This window comes from Mytilus trossulus, unplaced genomic scaffold (genome assembly GCF_036588685.1).
Source record: "Mytilus trossulus isolate FHL-02 unplaced genomic scaffold, PNRI_Mtr1.1.1.hap1 h1tg000244l__unscaffolded, whole genome shotgun sequence".
Lineage (NCBI taxonomy): Eukaryota > Metazoa > Mollusca > Bivalvia > Mytilida > Mytilidae > Mytilus > Mytilus trossulus.
Window position 1 is genome coordinate 1,058,165 of NW_026963317.1, and position 20,999 is coordinate 1,079,163.

The 20,999-nt window shown below is 31.9% G+C and overlaps 1 protein-coding gene across 1 annotated transcript in view; it reads right to left on the bottom strand.

Annotated features, from left to right (window-relative positions):
• Nucleotides 1-248: 248 nt before the first annotated feature.
• Nucleotides 249-20,999, bottom strand: part of LOC134701428 (uncharacterized) — a 57,427-nt gene continuing 36,676 nt past the window's right edge. Inside the window, exons 10-13 of the mRNA XM_063562578.1 lie at nt 17,940-18,098; nt 17,176-17,310; nt 16,348-16,393; nt 249-489 (exon numbers count right to left, since the gene is read on the bottom strand). Of these exons, the coding sequence (XP_063418648.1) occupies nt 440-489; nt 16,348-16,393; nt 17,176-17,310; nt 17,940-18,098 (390 nt within the window). The 3' untranslated portion in view covers nt 249-439. The remainder of the gene's footprint in view (nt 490-16,347; nt 16,394-17,175; nt 17,311-17,939; nt 18,099-20,999) is intronic.

The window sequence follows — 20,999 nt, forward strand, 5'->3', positions numbered from 1 at the left end:
CTGAACTTCTTCCTACCGCTTCTAGCTATTCTCATTTATATATCGTAAATTTTTGTGTCAAAGTAACACCTTTCCCATGTCGGTTTTACCCAATCTATGTTAGATATTGAACTTTTATATAACGGAAATACCACGTTGAATCAAACAAGACCATTAAAGTGGTACATAATATTTCATACATATCAAGTAATTTAAAAAAATAAATTTGGATAAACTAAGTCGTATGATCAAAGCCCCTCTCTCCCCCCCCCCCCCCCCCCCCCCCAAAAAAAAAAGAAAAAAAGAAAGGAAAGAGATAACAAATATCCATCAGAAATTAACAAGCCGCAAGGTCACTCATTAACTATAACAATTTGAAACAAATAATATAAAACTGAAGATTTAATAAGATGATACACTTGTAATACATATATTGCAATGTCGAGGTAGTATACATATGTTATCCATGTAATGAACTTCTATACTGTAATGGCACTGCCTCCAGCAAACCTGTCAAAATAAAACACATTTTACAATGTCAGCTGACATACATGTAGATAAAACGATTGAGATTAATTGATTGATTGGTGTTTTAACGCCATTTTTAACACTCTTGGTTATTTAGTGGTGGTTAGTTTATTTTATTGGTTGAGGTGTAGTGTTCCTACGAGAATCACCGACTGTTGGTAGGAAAAATGACAATCCTTGTCTATCAAGATTATAGTGATTCGAACGTTAAACACTATTGATATTTAAAACACAATGTACAGTGAGTCAGAACCGTCCATTCCCCCCTCCCCCCCCAAGTAAAATTTAGTTAGTCGAGTTTATTCACTTCTCTGCGAGTAATTTCAACAAAAGTTCACCACCATTTCTAATTTCTTCTTTTTAAGAGGTTTGGCTGTTATGATGACCTAAAAATTATGCATCAGTTATATAAAGGAGGGACGAAAGACACCAAAGGGACAGTCAAACTCGTAAGTCTAAAACAACTAACAACGCCATGGCTAAAAATGAAAAAGACAAACAGAAAAACAATAGTACACATGACACAACATAGAAAACTAAAGAATAAACAACACGAACCCCACCAAAAACTAGGGGTGATCTCAGGTGCTCCGGAAGGGTAAGCAGATCCTGCTCCACATGCGGCATAACAGGCATTTAAACAAAACCAGTGGAGTATTAAAACAAGTAACTGGTAATATAACAAGAAAGACAACTCGTAAAAAATGCCTGCAAAGGCAGACAACTTGTTTATACAAAAGTAGTAACAGCCCATAACAAACAGCAGCATCTCATGGTTTCCATTTGACCCCCACACTACTTTAAAATGCCTCGAGACAAAAAAAAGTGTCAAATATTTCATGCGAGACAACATGAATAAATATCCAATTTGTTTTTCTACATTAACATTTATTAATTATTAACCAAAATAAACAAACTTTACCGAAATAAACAAACACAACACCAATTTGTTTATTTCATAAAATGACAATCGTCACGTTTATAACCATGATAACAGGTAAACACTATTTTGAAAATTTGAAAATTTTAACATTTGTTTACAAACGGAATCGAAAATTTCTGTGATAAAAATTTTCATAATTAAAAATAAGACATTGATTTTACATATAATAATAGTAATTAGTCACGAAAGGCATGAAGAGCAAATGTCAATCAATGTCCAATATAGACTGTTATAAATTATTTGAAACGATGACGGATCAGACCATAACACTACCTGGGTACTACGGTAATTCACCAGATTGAACATCACACTTAGAGACTTAGATATGGTTACTCCGGTGACGTACAAGACTGCACAACACACATGGGGACTTAAATGGGGTAGTCCGGAGACTCACTAGATCGCACATCACACCTGAAGACTTGGATATGGTTACTCCGGTGACGCACAACATTGCAAAACACACATGGGGACTTAAATAGGGTAGTCCGGTGATACACTTGTTGGCACATTACACTAAGAGACTTGGATTTCTCAAAGTTTGCCCTTTGTCAAACCCGCTCATCTTATTTTCAAAAGTTCTGACAACAGACAATGTACACATCTCATCAGCCTGTTATTCTGTGGTTGTTGTTTCTTGTTATATTATTCTATTTTTTCGTTTATGATTTGGTACATACATAAGTTTTCACGTTCAACTTGACTAGTTTGTGTCCCACTAAATTTTTAACATTAAAATGGCATATTTGAAGATATCTCTGCTCAAAACACTGGTGCTTAGAGTACGTAGGGTTAACTAAATTGTCAATTTGGATCATATAGACTTATTTTTATTTACCCCACAAGTTTTTCTCCCAATGTTTATTTTTAGCAATGACGGCCATATTGGTTGATTAGCATTTACAAAAAACCTTAACATTTTTACTTAGAATTAATTCAGCATGTGTTAGAAGTGTCCAATAGTGTCAGAAAAGAACATTTTGATAAAAAAGGTTAACAACGATGTTGTAGCATCCTCCATCCCAACCCCGACAAAAACAAAACCTCACTGAAATATGTACAAAATGTTCTTCCGCAGACATACCTAGGCGTCTTGTCCATCAACTGAATCGACCATTATCAAGGTTAGTCTCAATATCATACATATTTATACAGAATATGTTTTTGCCCTATGTCAAGAGTTGACGAATGTTTTGATACACTTGTAAATTTTATGGATCATTTGATATACAAATGTAACATCCGTCATTTAAATAGAACAATGGGTGAACATTCTGAAGTGAAATTAAACATACAACGATACGGAGATTCCTTCAGACGCAAAAGTGAAACAAAATGAGAACGCCACAAAAACATATACCATAGTATGGATTGGCTGAAAAGAGTAGTCACGACCATAGCATTGGTATGCTAGATTGGTCCTTTTTATGGAAGGTTTGCTTATTTAATGCATCTGACAAAACCATGAAATTCCTAAACGTTGAGAAGCATCTGGAATTCGGGTGTATGAAAGACGCTCAAAAGTTTAAATACTATAAAATATGTACAAACATGTGTGTAGTAGGTTTATTTGGATTGATTACAATTCGATTTGTCAACAAGTTCTAATGCTTTTTTGAACTTTATCACATTTGAAAAAAAAAACAATCTTAGCTTTTGGAAGCGTAAAAAAAACGGAAAACAGAAATGCTCTAGTAAACTGACAATATACAAAATCAGACATTTATGACATCTGTCGAACTATTAAACATATTAGAATTGATTATATGGTGTTTTTCCTTTGACAAAACTAGACGACTATTTTGAAAAATTTAAATATTCAAGGCTCGCTAAATAGCCAATTACAATATTTGTCATTTAACTAGACCAGCAGTTGGACTTTTATGTTTGAGGCGAAAACAAGTTTATCATAAAAAAAATGGGAATTGTTTCCATTGGGCACAGATTATTACCCCGCTTGCATTGTTTTAAAACAAAAACGATGGGTCAAGTGTTTTTTCTTTCCTATGCAGGTTACATGAAAAATTAATTGAATTTGCAATTGAATTTAGGAACGGATTTATAAATAAACAGAACTCCATCTATAGATCATTCTATCAGTTGAACATAAACATGTTCGGTGGACCGATAAATTGGTGTCAATTCCTATAATTTGGTATAATATATTTTAATAAGTATACATCAATATATATGCATATACTAAGTTATTTTTATATGAACTCAGCGTAATGGTTATAAACCAAAATGGCAGCTCGAAATAAGACGGAAAATAATCGGCCCTTCAATCGTATTTCTACTTCAAAAAAACGTAATCAAACAGGAATTCTTCAAAACTGAATATTTTATATGAATAAGACCGGTAATTACTTTACAATCGGTCTTTGTTCATTCTACCAGGCTGAGTCTTCTTCCAGTTAAAGGCATTTGAAATTATCTATCATAAACCTGGTACTAGATTTTGATTTTGTTATTGTGTCAAATATTTTTTAAATGTTCGCTACAGAAGTTGTTACCTTTGTAACGACTACACAATACTATGAAAAAAGAAGAAGAATAAAAATACCATCTTATATATAAATATTCAAATGTCAGTCTTTCGTTTGAGGGACGTGTTCCCCATAACAAGTAAGTTATTGCCCAAGTGTTGGCATATGTAATCAATTGTATTTAATACACTACTTTAAAACAGTCCATCTAGTATTTTGTGTTCGTGGGTTGCAATCCCGTAGACGATTTTTACTATACTATATATAAAAATATTAATTTTCGCGAACCATTTAGGTCACGGAAATTCCAAAATATGGCATCAGTAAGGAGAGTTGAGCAAATATTGTGAACACACAGAACCCCATCCAAATCGTCTTTAGCTAAAAGTATTCATCTTTTTCTTTTAATTTTATATGTACTAACAACATTTCATTTTTTAAAATTTAGATTAAAATATTCCAAAATCTGGGTTAAAAAAGGTCGAATGCCCCAAATAAACATTGTCTGATTTGTTGTTCTTTTAAAAAATACTTTTATATTATAGTACGTTTCTGTGTGTATTACATTTAAATGTTGTGTGGTTCTTCTTTTATATTTGATGCGTTTCCCTCAGTTTTAGTTTATAACCCAGATTAGTTTTTTTTCTCTCAATCGATTTATAAGTTTCGAACAGCGGTATACTACTGTTGCCATTATTTATTAAAAATCGCAAGGTACAATTTTGCGTTCAATTTGTGTGTTTAAGGAAACGACGAATTTAAATGTTCAAAGAAGAAAATTTTCTGTAGGATTGTAAACAATCTTTTGCGAAACAAGTGAATCAATTATGCAAGAAAATTGGTAACCACGAAAATAAATGAATCCACGGTATGTGAAAGTTTAAAAAAAAGATTTACAAACTTATAACGATAAAGGGTGGCTTGTGATTTAATTGTTATGCCGGTTACATAAACAAGAGTCGATTTGAACAGATTTATAAATTAACAGAAAATGCATCTTTATATCATCATAAACATAAACATGTTTTCGTGGGCCAAGGAATTGGTGTCAATACCCTTATTTGACATATATCTTAAAAAGTACAGATCATTATGAAAGTATGTACTTTTTCTAATGTGAACTCATCTTCATGGTTAATGCCTGAAACCAAAATGTCAACTCAAAACAGGACGGACAGATTTACGGGAGCGAATACCGGAAAACATTATTCACTTATGTCGTAGGCGGGTTTAAAATATACAACTTCGATCAAATTCCTACATCAAAGTAACTTTAATATCTAAACTGAAATTCTTTGAAACTGAAGATTTTATACAAATAAGACAAGTAATACAACTACAGAGTGCTGATAATATTCAGTATAGAATGGTTTCCAATTAATGCAAGATTTAATTCAACCCGTGTTCTCTGTAATAGTACCCACATAAAATCAAGAACTATAATTATTTGTATATGTATAATATAAGCTCTCTCCTTTGATTTACCAGAGAAGCTTCAACTTCTGACATACTATTCAAGGAAAACTTGTATAACATATTGATCGGGAAACTTAATTTTCTTTCCCCTGGTGTAAATTTATTATCTAATCTGTGTATATCGTATACCTTTTAACCTTTTCAATTATATCTAGTATTGAAATCCCATAATAGTGTTTATGACTATAAATCATTTTGAAGTATGAATTTGTATTGCAAATTATGCCAAATGAGCATATATGAGGGTCTGGATTAGGGCCCTTCATAACTCTTTAACATTTTTTTTAGACACAATGTAAAATCACAAACATACTTAACTCTAAAGAAAATTCGAAAAGGGAAGCCCCTAATCAAATGGTAAAATCAAAAGCTCAAACACATCAAACAAAGAGATAACAACTGTCATATTCCTGACTTGGTACAGTCATTTTCTCCTAAATTATATGTAGAAACTGGTGAACTAAACCTGATTTTATAGCTAGCTAAACCTCTCACTTGTACAATGAGTCGCATCAAATTCTTTTTTATTTAAACGACGTGTGAACAAACTAAGCAGATTTAATAGGTAAAAAAAATCACAAAAAGGGGTACAGCAGTCAACATTGTGTTATAATCTTAATATTTTAATCAGAAGGTTATTTTTTCATTTCTCTGTATAATATTCACTTCTCTTTATATTTTTCACCCATTATTTGTTATTTATCTATACTTTATCTTTTGGGCCTATTTTCTCTATATTTATTTCTTAGCCCTATATCTTGTAGTATTGACACATTGTTCTCTATTCTATTTATGTAGACCATCATTTAATCCAATATTTTTTATTCACTGTAGTATGTGTAAAATTATAAAAAAAATCAAATGGCTTCAAAGAATTATGACGAGAACGTTTTACCATAGCATGTGATCTATTCTTACAGCAGAATGCATTGCGTGTGTAGGTAGGGATAATATCTTTGGTTTGCTTGCTTGCTAGCTGAACCATGAAGTCGTTATTATGTTAGGAAAAGTACCTGCCTTTTCGAGTAGACTAGTCCGACAGTTAACAAATCTATTACGATTAGACTACGCCGAAAGTACCTGAAACCCGAAAGTAGTATACATAAACTTATAATGACTTCACGGATCAGCCTAAAAGCAAGCTAACCAAAGATTCTACTGTTGCTTACACACTCAATGCATTCTGCTGTAAATATGTTGGTTACAACACAATGCAATCATATCTTTGTGGTCGTTCATGCATATTACTTAAAGTACAAAAACGTTTATGTACTCTAGAATGAAAAGGGAAATTCAAGCAAGTTGATTGGAAAAATAGATGTTAATATGTATTTAGAAAATACAGTGTTTGATTAACTATTATAACTATATGACACAAGAATAGTCCTTTGATATCGCTAATTACCAGTATACATATTACTTGTGTATTGAACAATATAACACTCTCAGTCACTTATTCGTGAACTTATATGACTAATAATATGAACAAAAGTTTAGACATTAACACGTACTGATATAATTATACTAGTGCTGAAAGGTCTTACTAAAGGTATCGCAAACAGTTATCTCTACTGTACTTAATACTTTAGAACCATTGCAGAAATATGCCTTATAGCCATGGTATTATATACAAATAAAATACAATCAATTAATTAAACTCTCAAATATGAGTTTTTCAAAAATGTAGGAAATTAATTAAAAGAAATAAGAAGGGGTGGTTGAGAAACAACTTTCCATGCAAGTCAAACTACTTGTATACAAATAAAATACAATCAATTAATTAAACTCTCACATATAAGTTTTTTCAAACATGTAGGAAATTAATTAATAGAAATAAGAAGGGGTGTTTTAGAAACAACTTTCCATTCAAGTCAAACTACTTGATGTAACTTTAACCGTTCTTGTTTTATGCCCTATAAAAAGTAAACAATTAAAGGTCAAAGTACTGTCTCCAACACAGTGACTTTGCTCACACAGAACAGAAAGATATAAATGGCCATAAAAGACTAGTGTAAAACATTTCAAACTGGAAGACCAACGGTATAATCTCTGTAAATAACAAGCAACAAGAAACACTTATGAACCACATCAACAATGAACTCCCAGGGGACAACAGGCTCCTGACTTTGGACAGGTGTATATAAATGCAGCGGTTTAAACGTTTAAACAGGCGCCACCTTTCACCTTAACCTGAAACAGCAGTTAGAAACATAACAACATAAAAAGACAATGTCATTGATATCCTCTCGTCAGTTCTAATATTGACAATAAGGCCAATTCACATATGAGATCATTTCAGATGACATGTACAGCTGGGTCTCTCGCTTAACGCATATCGTTTGTGATGTTCTTAACAGTCATTCTGTATGTGCCTGTCCTGAGTCTTGAGCCTGTATTTCGGTGGTAATCGTTTGTTGCTGTGTTACATATTTGTTTTTTATTTAGTATTTTTTTGTACATACATTAGGCCGTTAGTTTTCATGTTTCATTTATACTGGTCATTTCGGGAGTATTAAAAGACGATTATGCGATATGGGATTTGTATATTGTTAAAAGTACGAAAGCCCAGAAAGACCATGCGAGATCCGATATTCGAAATTCGAGATTCAATATCCGAAGTTCGAAATTTGACATTCGAAATTCGAGATTCATATCTTAATTTCGAGATTCGAGATTCTAAATTCTATATCCAGTGTAACCAATCAGAAGAAAGCTTATAACTTGTGAATTTACTTTAGACCAATGAAATGTGTTTTAACAAACATTTGGGTAAACTTTCCACGAATGCAAAGATTCCCATCACCAACATACATTCTTAAACCTCAAGACTTGACTTTTATAGATTCGTAATGACTAATTGCCTTTTTTTTTACTAGAAATATATATATATATATATATAATTAATCAACGGTGTTTCGGGATTTTTTAGCTAAGTTTTATTTTAGCAAGGGTCCCTTCTCAAAAGTCTCCCTATTTAAAAGTCTTGTTTTTGCTAGGTGCTCTTTTAAATTTTTACTGCGTTTATACGCAATGATAGGCATCTGTTTAAATATTGTTTTACAATATTTATCTCTTTGCAAAATTTGCCAATGCTTCTTAATAGCTCTGTTAAGATTTATAACTGTAGGGTTATATTTAGTTACTAGTGTAAGTGGAATTTCCCTTTGTCTAAAATTATCTGACAGAGTAGTGCATCGTTTAATCTTGTGTTTCACATCTTTAATGTTTTTTTGCAGTTTCCAACTTATCATAGCCTAATACTTCTAACAATTCGTCACATAAGAAACAATAACAACGAAGCTGATCTCAACAAACATCTTCCGACTTTGGATAATAAACTTATAAATAGAGGCTATGATAAGTTGGAAACTGCAAAACATTAAAGATGTAAAACACAAGATTAAACGATGCAGTACTCTGTCAAATAATTTTAGACAAAGGGAAATTCCACTTACACTAGTAACAGAGCTAGCAAAAACAAGACTTTTAAATAGGGAAACTTTTGAGAAGGGACCCTTGCTAAAATAAAACTTAGCTAAAAAATCCCAAACACCGTTAATTAATTATATATATATTTCTAGTAAAAAAAAGGCAATTAGTCATTACAACTCTATAAAAACGGTGTCAACTTTTGAGGTTTACGAATTTAAATTCTCCCTCGCCATGCTCGTCCGAATTTAAAACATTTCTTTACTAAATCCTTGGTATAATAAATAAAACAAAACTCTAGATATAGGTTTAGTTGCTCGCAGTAACTTCGTTTTTCTTTTCTAGTAAGCAATGTTTAATAACATTATAAACCAACATATTATAAATACAAACACATTTGTCCCATACATTTAAATGGACTATAATTAAACAATTCATAATCATATATGTACACATTCTTATGACACAATAAACTGCAAAACTGTCGTAGTTACTGTGAGCGAGCACTTTCGATAAATGACGCCCGCAAATTTTCTTTATATAATATAACGGGACCCCACCTTTTAAACCGCCAAAGTATTTCACGAGCATATTTTACCCATCTATATTTATAACCAAAACAAGAACTTGTCATACAACTACTCTCACTAACCAACCTAGAACTTATAAATAGTATCAAAGGGGAAAAACCCCAAGTCTCAACGAAAAGAAATTTAAGTATGTTGGTGATGGGAATCTTTGCATTTGTGGAAAGTTTACCCACATGTTTGTTAATGTGGTTAATTTTGATATACGCGGGATATTTATTCAGTCGCTACATTTTGTTAGTTTTTTCTGTGATAAGATATTTCATTGGTTAAAAAATTTCAAAACTTATAAGCTTTCTTCTGATTGGTTACGCTGGATATAGAATTTCGAATTTCGAATCTCGAAATCAAGATATTTGAATCTCGAATTTCGAATATCGGATCTCGCATGATCCTTCTGGGCTTTCGTACGTCCTGAGTCTTGAGCCTGTATTTCGGTGGTAATCGTTTGTTGCTGTGTTACATATTTGTTTTTTATTTAGTATTTTTTTGTACATACATTAGGCCGTTAGTTTTCATGTTTCATTTATACTGGTAATTTCGGGAGTATTAAAAGACGATTATGCGATATGGGATTTGTATATTGTTAAAAGGCCGTACGGTGACTTATTGGCAGTTTCTGTGTAATTTGGTCTCTTGTGGAGAATCGTCACATTGGCAAGCCCATATCTTCTTTTTTTATATATACCAAATATAGTTGATTTATACTGAAAATATCCGAGAACCTGACCTTCTAGACGGAAGTTTTTACGAATTAAATTATATAAATAAATACTAAATGGAAGTTCGTAAGAATGAAATTACAAAGTATAAATACTACAAGGAAGTCCTTAAGAACAGAAGTTATAAGTTCCTCTAAATCATAGCCTCGCGCTAATTAAATGATTTAAATGACAAAGGTGCAAGCCAGGACCGACCACCGAGCCAGGGCCGACCGTGCAAGAGCTGTATAGCCAACCAAGGTCGTTAGAAACTTTCATTTGTTGTTGCCTCGTGCTAATTTTTAGAGAGATTTAGACTAAAGAGATTCAAAGCATTATTACCACACCAAGAATTTGTCCTCTTTCATTTGAAGGTTATTGTTATGCAACTATACGAAAAAACTCGTCAAGTTCAGCTTACTTTCGTCTTCCGTAACTAATCTTTTTATCTTTTCTGCTAGTTTCCTGACAAAATTTTTACAATGTGTTATCTTTTTATGTAACAAAATGTATGAATTATATAATTCAATTATTTCTGGGTGTTTAAAAAAAATCTCTTGATTTTAAGATAAGAAGTGGGCTTAACCGGTCTTTGCAATTGTTAATTTTATCCTTTCTTCAATAAGTGTACGTCACCAACAGTTGGCTTATTTCTTATTATTACCTGAGAATCTTACCATACTATGAAACTTAAGATCGACCACTCAACCATAACGAAATTAAAATAAGAGATAACACAAATACAGCTGGGTTTGTTCCATACTTGTAATGACTTATCTAGCTAGAAATTGACAAAAGGGCAGATTTCAACTTTCCAATTGTGAATTTTACAATTATATATAGCAGCATTCCGTGGCATAAACATGCAAATTTGAAAGATTTATTGGCGCTTTCTCGCCGTTATGGGATATCTGTGTTACATTAAACCAACAAAATCTCAAACCATAATGTCGTAACCAAAGGTTTTCCCTTTTTTATTTCCTAATTGTTCATCCCCATGATAAACATAACGAATGCTACATGTGGAATCGGATATACTACCCTTCTTTGTTTTTATACGTTTATTGGACCCTAAAAATCAGGCCAAAACACGGAGAATTTTTGACAGAAACTTCGTTCCTGAAGGTATCTAATGATAAAAAGTGTTTAACCTTCCTACATAATGCACAGCAAACAAAAGCACTGCAGCTAGAATAGCATCCCTCTGACTAAAATCTGAGACAACATTTTCAAATAGAAGACATAAATCAAATGTCTTTAATTTTCGATTCAGATATATTAATGAGGTGCTAGAGTCAATGCTTAAATTCAATCATTGATCAAGTAAACTTGAAATAAAACATATGACAAGACAAAAGGTTTCGAGACTCTTACCAAAAAAAAAATAGTAGTGAGTAATTAACATTTCACTTTATTTATAGTAATACTTAGAGGTAAGAAATTAAAAAAGTCATTTCAACAAAACTTTTATACACAATGGTAACTTATATTCTTAGGTAATATTGATACTTCATTTATTCCTTTCCCTTATTAGTAAATGTTCCCAATTAGCATATCCACATTCTCAAGTAGCAACACATCATATGCACATGTCTTTGGCATTGGTTATCTAATGTGGTGAGGTTGGTTAGTGCAAGTTGTCATTACATCAATTGTAAAGTCACAGGTGTGCTATTACCTCAAAGACTTCTATATATGACAACTTTTCTCGTATCTTAAGAATTGAGCCTGTAGTTGACCTACAGATACTTGTATATCGTATCGGTCAATCAATTCATGACGTTGACCATAAAATGTACATACGAAGTTTGATGTGTTTAAGTTTGTAACCCGGATTTCGTTTTTTCTCTAAATCGATTTATGCATTTCGAACAGTGGTATACTACTGAAGCCATTATTTATTTTTAGTAATAATTAGAGGCAAAAAAAAAATATATGTGAAGAGCAAAAGCCTTTATTTACATCTTTTACCTAATATTCCATACAAAATGGCAACTTGTATTTATCTCTAAAGTAAAAGTGAAGCCTATTTTTTTCTCTCTCACATTTTCAATGAGCATATCTATATTCTAGATAAGTAATACATCATCTATACAAGCCTTTGGCAGTTGTTATCCCAGTTGATGAGGTATGTTAGTGCATGATGTCATTCCAATGATTGTATTGGACAGATGTACTATTACAGCATACACAACGGTTATTTGTTATTAGGGAAACTACCTAAATCATCATTTCATCGCAACACTACATGAGCAACAGTGTCTCTTTGTTTCTATGCTTGTATTTTTTTTCTAGTTTGAAATATCATCAGCCCAGTTTAGTCAGCACTTCTGTGTCGACACTCATTATCATTTATATGGTAATAACTATAAATCAATGTTTACAAAACTTTTTCGAATGACTCAGCATGTTGTATGCCAAGAATATATTCCCTTAGCTTCATTTGGCTAAACTTTTCGAAGTTTAGAGCATTCAATGCTCAAAATCAAATTAAATATAAAAAAGATAACATGCCGGAAATAAATCAAAGTGGGAAAATACAGAAAACAAAAACCTGGGAAGAAGTCAGTTTGGGAACAACCATTTAACTTCAAGGTGGGTGGGGTATGGGTGGGTTTGTTGATGAAAACAAATATTGTGGTCAAGCCTATGAAAACAAAATGGATTCAGATTTTCCCGATGCCCCTTAGAAGTAAAATGGATGCCCCTTACTGTTTTTAATCATGACAATGTTTGATGAATTTGTTTTCTGCTCCACAGGTTGACCATATAAAAAACAAGATGTGGTATGAATGCAAATGAGACAACCGTCCGCAAGAGACCAAAATAATCAGTCTTTTTTATACATGTTTCACTGGATGAAATTCGAATGACCAATGAAGTTGTATAGTAGGAAATGGTTCTATTCCTTTTTGCAGTCATTTGATACTGACTGTTTTAACACCTCAAAGGAGTATTTGTTTGTATGTACATGGACACTTTCATGTCTTGATGTTTTAAACAATTTAAAACCTGTTATAACATAATTTGAATTTTACTGAAACCTTTTTTGCTCTGGTATTTAGCATCATTCCTGATAAGCACACATGCTAAAAATTCTAAAGCACATGAAATTTCTCCTGTAGGTTCTATAGCTAAAATCTCACTTTTATGGAATTTCAATAACGCCTATTTCTATATGACAACGTATATACCAGTCTTTGTACTGCAGCGGTTATCTGGAACCAATGATTCCTTGTTTGCCTCAAAAATTTGGTTTCAGGAAAAACACCAAACACTCAATGTATTATGGACGGCGGTTCAATAAAAAATATTCATTACCAAATGCAATATGGAATCTCAGTTCAAATACCATAATTGTATTTAAACATATGTTGTATATATTTTGGCTTTTTCACTATTTTGATCTGAGCGTCACTGATGAGTCTTATGTAGACGAAACGCGCGTCTGGCGTATGAAATTATAATCCTGGTACTTTTGATAACTATTGCGATTTGTAGATGTATATACAAATATTGACTTTTCTCTGTCAAACATGTGTTTATGTGTGTTTTATTTGCACTGAGCAATGTCATTTCAAAGACCGACATATACACGTGTGGTCTAGATGTTTTACTAACAAGAGTGCACACACTGAAATGTCTCGCCTTCTTTACTAATCCTTGATACTATCTTGATAGACCTAAATATAAAGCTTTATTACAACTGTCACATAAACTCAACATTAACCAAGAAAAGGAAACATTTATCAATCAACCATTAAAATGAGGTCAAGGTCAGATGAACCATGCTAGGCAGACATGTACAGCTAACAATTTTTCAATACAACAAATATAGTTGACTTATTGCTTATAAATAAAGAAAGACAGACCAAAACACTCAAACACTTAAAACTTAGCAATGGACCGTGAAAATGAGGTCAAAGTCAAATAAAACCAGCGTAACCGATATAAAGATCATAAAATATGTCCATACACCAAAAATAGTTGACCTAATGTATAAAGTATTAGAAAAATAGACCAAAACTAAAAAAACTTACATTTGACCACTGAACCATTAAAAAAAAAGGTCAAGGTCAGATGACACCTGTCAGCTAGACATGTACACCTTACAAACATTCCATACACCAATTATAGTAGACCTATTGCATATAGTATAAGAAAAACAGACCAAAACACAAAAACTTAACTATAACCACTGAACTATGAAAATGAGGTCAAGGTCAGATGACAACTGTCAGCTGGACATGTACACCTTACAATCATTCCATACACCAATTATAGTAGACCTTTTGCATATAATATAAGAAAAACAGACCAAAACACAAAAAACTTAACTATAACCACTGAACCATGAAAATGAGGTCAAGGTCAGATGACACCTGCCAGTTGGACATGTACACCTTACAGTCCTTCCATACACCGAATATACTAGACCTATTGCTTATAGTATCTGAGATATGGACTTGACCACCAAAACTTAACCTTGTTCACTGATCCATGAAATGAGGTCGATGTCAAGTCAAAACTGTCTGACAGACATGAGGACCTTGCAAGGTACGCACAAACCAAATATAGTTATCCAATTACTTATAATAAGAGAGAATTTAACATTACAAAAAATCTTAACTTATTTTCCAAGTAGTCACTGAACCATGAAAATGAGGTCAAGGACATTGGAAATGTGACTGACGGAAAGTTCGTAATATGAGGCATCTATATACAAAGTATGAAGCATCCAGGTCTTCTACCTTCTAAAATATAAAGCTTTTAAGAAGTGAGCTAACACCGCCGCCGCCGCCGCCGGATCACTATCCCTATGTCGAGCTTTCTGCAACAAAAGTTGCAGGCTCGACAAAAAATCCAGACCACTATACCTTTACAGTAAAGATGGAACAAAAAAAAGTGTGATGAGACATACATAAACAGCAGTATCAATTACATGAGGACATTCTTAAGACCTACTTCACAAATTGCACGCATAAACTTTACAATAATATCAAAACTATTATATTTTGGTATCTTTTAAGTTTCAACACACTCTACACTTTTTCTTATTCTAAATTAAAATATCAACTACATCTTCCCTACACTTAGAATGGATGTGTTGACTTCAGCTACTGTTACCTCGTATTTATAGCTTGTACAATAAATATATGAAGATTTCAAAAAAGATAATCATAAATCACAAGTCGAACATGACAAGCAGGTATCACCATAATCAGAAGAAATCGAAAACTAACAACATTCCGCCAAAATCCTAAAATTAGTACTAAGGATTGACAAACTTTTATCTAACTATTTTTTTTATCAGGAACTTCAAACCCTTTAAAATTGAGTTGTTGGTGCGATTTGATACCACATTATTAGTCGATTTTATGATGTCATAAATTAAGGTACAGTAGTTTACTGATGGTAGAATATTATTGAATCAATTAAGAAGAGAAATCAAGGTATACAATGAAAATTCAGAGATCCCCAATCAGTATAGGGTGTGTCGTCATGGGGGCGAAGCGTCTCCATACAGGATGGCAAAGCATCATTTAAGGGATGGAATGGTAGTATGTGAAATTTATCTTTCAAATCGAACAACTAAATTCAAATGACATCCGTAAATCAAGGCGACAGCAGTTAACTGATGTTCAATTATCCCAAATTGATTGAAAAGAGTCGCAGGAAGACAAACAAAAATTTGAAGGAATTTCATTAACTCAAAATGGAGCGTATATAGTGGCAGCACATGCACTCCTTAAAGTGTGAGAATAGGTTAAACGTTTCCTGATATACATGCATGTTTTACGTCAGTCGGATTCACATTGAGTCAAAATGTCACAATCTGGACTGTGACACAATCAGTCAAATTAAAGGTTAGACAACATTTTTGGTATCTTAAGATCTAAGCCCACGAAATCATGTAGATAGTAGGTTGAGATTGGGTTAAAAAAGAGTATCACTAATCCGTAGAAAGAATCAAATGAGAAAGACATTCAAACTGTTTTTTTTTGCAGAAATAAATTTCATCAGTAAGATCTTAGATATGGCGTGTGTTATAAAGTCCAGTTTAACTGACAATTACAGTCATATCTTTCTTATTTCATAAATATGCATTCTAATGAACTGAAGAAACGTTATAAGACCATTAAATACATTAATATTATAAAATATGTATAAAAGGAAGGAAAGACAAATTTAAAAGAATCAATTTTAAAGTTACAAACCTTTTTCTTCTAGGATCTTCCTACTAAATAACTTTCCATAGTATTTCTAAATAGAATACACATCTTCTATTAAAAAAATATTGTTAACTTCTATTACATATAGGTTATTTATTTTCTTTTCTTTTAAATACATCTATTATCAAATATTTGCATTGCAAAATTTTGATTCCAGAAAAAAGTTTAAACAATATATGTGATAAATATAACAAAATAACGGCAAATGAAAACTGATTTCATTCAGGTTAATTAATTTGAACCTAATTTATATAACGACAAGCACTGGTTTATAGGGTTATACATATGTTTCTGCCATGAAGGTATCAGGGCCCAGTATTCAGGTCGTCTTCTGTTGACAAGAAATATCATGAATATTTTCTTTTACTATAAATTTACTGTTTAGTAAATATTGAATAACTCGAAATACAAAGTGGCACTGATGTTTGATTCTACCACACTCCACACATTTCCTTAACTGTAATTCGAACATGCATTATTTTATTTTTTCGGTCATTGTTGCTCTTCTACTCCGTCTTTTATTTGATTTACCAACTGGTAAGCCATTGAAGAGTCTTATGTAGATGAAATACTCGTCTAGCGTACCAAATTGCAAGCATAGCATTTTTGATGATTTTGTTTAATACAATACTTGTTTTCATTGTTTAACTTCCAGTGCCTCTCTTTCCTTAACTTCTTAAGACCTTTATACATGAACATGATAATGAAGTTAATCACTTGTCTTATTGCTTGCTCCCTTTCATACTGGTATAACAAAAATAAGTTCTTAGCAAAACAATTCCTGACTCTGTTTAACTGATAATGTTTTATTACCTGTCCTGTGTCACACAAGCAAGTAACTATTGTATGGCCTGGTCCCATCAACTTAGCTGCTTGCACTGCCCCTACTACATTTAATCCCGACGAAGCACCAACAAAAAATCCCTCTTCATGTAATAAGCGAAATACCTAGATCAAAACACACCTATATATCAAATAATCGTTTATGTTGATAAAAAGGATAGTAGAAATATTTGAAACAACATTTTACTTAATCTTCGATGATGTGTTTTTTTTTTTGTTTTTTTTTTATCTTCGATGGCTTTATAATTTGTTTCTTTAAACTTAGAGCAGTTAGATAACCTTCAATAATAGTTGTTGAACCTATTGTATAATAGCTTAACTGTCAGAATAAAAACCGTAAATCATGCAGAATATACAAAAACAGAAAATTCATTATGGTCCAAAAACTGAAATCAACCCAATTGGCATATAACTCAGTAAATTTGAGAATCCCTTTTAGTTCCCATTTGGTCAAATTGCTCCTAAAGTTTTCATGTATTGTACTTCCCAAATTTCACAATTTTGGCGTTTGAACGTTCCTTATGTAGTTTAACCCAAAAAAGGACCTTCAGATGCACAAAATTATATGAACGTTATAATTTGATATCTTCTTGTTATATATTCATATTTTTCAGGCCTTCCATTTTTTTATTTATTCTATTTAGACTTCGATAATAAAAAGCTCGCTACAAATCCACCCTTTTAATTGTGCCAGGGAGAGAATGACACCCAACAACTTGTATATGTACATTTACCATTTCTACTGCATCTGTATCTTTTATCAAGAAAGCATCGTCGATTGGCGTATCTTTTAAATTATCTGTCAACCGACCTTGGCCGATTCCTTCTGCTATTGAACTTCCCTCTGATCGTTCTAATTTTCCGTGTTTAAAGTAATTATATAAAACACTGCCCTAAAATTATAAATAAAAAAAGAATTTGAATAAAAAATAGTTCTAACTCAAATTTTGTTACCATATTAACAAATACTTTTATTTGTTATCATTTTTAATAAAAATAATAATAAGAAAAAAAAAACCAACTCTCTCCAAACATAATTTTATATCAACAATGTTGAGTAAAGTTTTACCTAAATCAATACTTTTGTAGGAATAAAATTTATTATATAACTAATTGAACCAATGCAGTCAAGAGCAATCAGACAGTAGCTACTAGCTTAGAGCCGATATAGCTTATCTAGAGTAACTTTAATTCGCAAAGAACATTTTTGAATCAATCACCATATGGTGTTACCCGGTATAACTCTTCAAAGGGTCATTTCAATATCATTTCAACAGTGCCTTAATACACAAAAAAATACAAACTGGTGACCTTAATATAGGCTCCTGTCGGAAACTGTTAATGTAAAATTGTTTGATGGCTAAAGTTAAGAAGAAAAACTTAAATAGGAGGGAGTTCTAGGATGTTTCTGCGTATTTGCGCACTTCCGAAATTTTATTGTTAAGGGAATAAATAAACTCGTCATAGATACCAGGACTAAATTTTGTATATACGCCAGACGCGCGTTTCGTCTATAAAAGACTCATCAGTGACGCTCGAATAAAAAAAGGTAAATAGGCCAAATAAAGTACGAAGTTGAGGAGCATTGAGAACCAAAATGTCTAAATGTTTTGCTATAACGGACAGCACAATGGCAAGTAATGTTTCTGTTTCCACATGTGCTGTTTGTATTAATAAAATACATGTAATATCTAAAAAAAATAATTATAGAATGTATTTTCATATTTGCCTCCATAACTTATTACAATTTGTTCATTGTTGTTCTGATCCACAAATCTATATCCCCGTATAACTTTCTCATAATAAAACATATTTGTGCTATCACCAAACTGCGAAATTGAAGTGTTATGAATAATTTAGACTACACTCAACCAAACCAGAAATAGCAAACATAAGTTAAGTACTTGCCTAATGGAAAATAGCACATAATTTAAATTGTAAGCTTTACCCTCATTGTTCACATTATTATAACCAAGTTCACCCAAAGAATTCGTGTTGGGTCTAATTTCAATAATCGCAGGGAACTATCATATGGGTCAACAAAGAAGTACATTATAATTGTTGTTCATATAAGTACAGTTCCAGCTTATATATGTACATTTGTGTATTGTTGAATTACTGCCTAGAAACGTCGGTCGAACTTTTTTTTTACAGATTATTAATTTTGCATTTCAATCGGAATATTATTTTACACACATATCTTTAATTTTACAAAATTATTAATTTATCATTAATGCCACAGAAAAAAAAACAATATAAAAGCAAAGAAGATACTAAGTGTCGCTAGAAATCATAAAAAAAAAAAAAAAATACCAACAAACTTAACAAAAATAAAAGATTGACGCATGAAAATCAAAGGCAAAATCAGTTGTTTCGAATAGCTAAGCCATTCCTTTAACACTACTTTCTTGCTAAACTGATTCAATATAAAATTAGACAAGTGAACTGACAACCAGCAAGTACATCACATTTATTTCAGTTTGTGTGAATAATATTCATGAAAACCAAGTAATTCGTGTTCGTTATATATCCGTTTTGGTTTGTTTTTTTAATTTTCAGGAAATAATTCGGTATGTATTTTACATTAACAAAAATTTCGATTAAAATCTACCAATATTAACTTCGGTGGCCATTTCAGGATATTTGGTTTATCAAAAGCTCACAGATAAGCATATAATTCATGCATTAATTATATATCAATGTTTCTTTGAAAATCCCAAAATCAACACTCAGTATAATAAATATTTTTATTTTTACACTTGGAGTGATTTGAAAAAAGGTTTAGGATCCGGTCTTCTTCGTTTAATCGATTAATGACTATTGAACAGCGGCATACTACTGTTGTCTTTATTTTTCAAATATATCAATCAATTTTCTTATGAAATCATATGCACAGAACAAAATGATAGTTCTCAAAGATAGAGGTTTTTTTTTTAAATTAAAACGACCCGCCTAAATTTTTCCCAGCAAGCTTTACAGATATCAAAGAGAACCCCCTTTATATGTGTTAAAACAGTGTTTAAAAATCATGTTGAAGGTTTTTTGACATTTAACAACACAGTTATTTGAAGGGTTATGTATAGTAGATGATTGAGGTGCGCAGACCAGTGAAAAAACATAATTTTTAAAAGTCGTGCAACAAAACGTGGATGTCAAGATCAAATAATAAAATATTATAAAATGACTATATTTTTCCTTCCTTAAAAAATCTTTTATTTGTCATAATTCTTAGTGAAGCAGCTGTGGTGTCTACCTATGGACAGTAATGTAAATCTATGGTCAACATTGGCATTCAAGAAGCTTTCATGTAGAACAAAAGATATGAAAATATAAACATTATCTGTTTATTTTTTTCTCCAATCCATGTGTTGTTGTTGTTGGACATTTAGACCTTATACTATAACAAAGAATTGACCATACGGTTTGTTTGGGAGTGTACAATGTCTACTAGTACAAGGTCAATAATCATTAACATGAAGGTCAACACTAGACTCTACTGCGTGTCTGCTCTGTTTAATATATATCGCAACACCAAATATCAAAATGTCGAAAGATTGTTTAAAGTCTAGTTGGAACTGTCATTGTGACTCTCAGAGTTGCATGTCTCGACTTATAAATCTTTAATGAATATTATATTCTCTCCTATACAACAGACTCCTGAAAGTATGATGAGGGATAAAATCGTTTTTAGGGCCATAACATTTTTTTTTTATCAAAGTCTGAAAAAGTATCGATTAAAGATGATATTCCAAAAAATATACTATGTGTGCAAAATAAACAACTAAAATTTTATT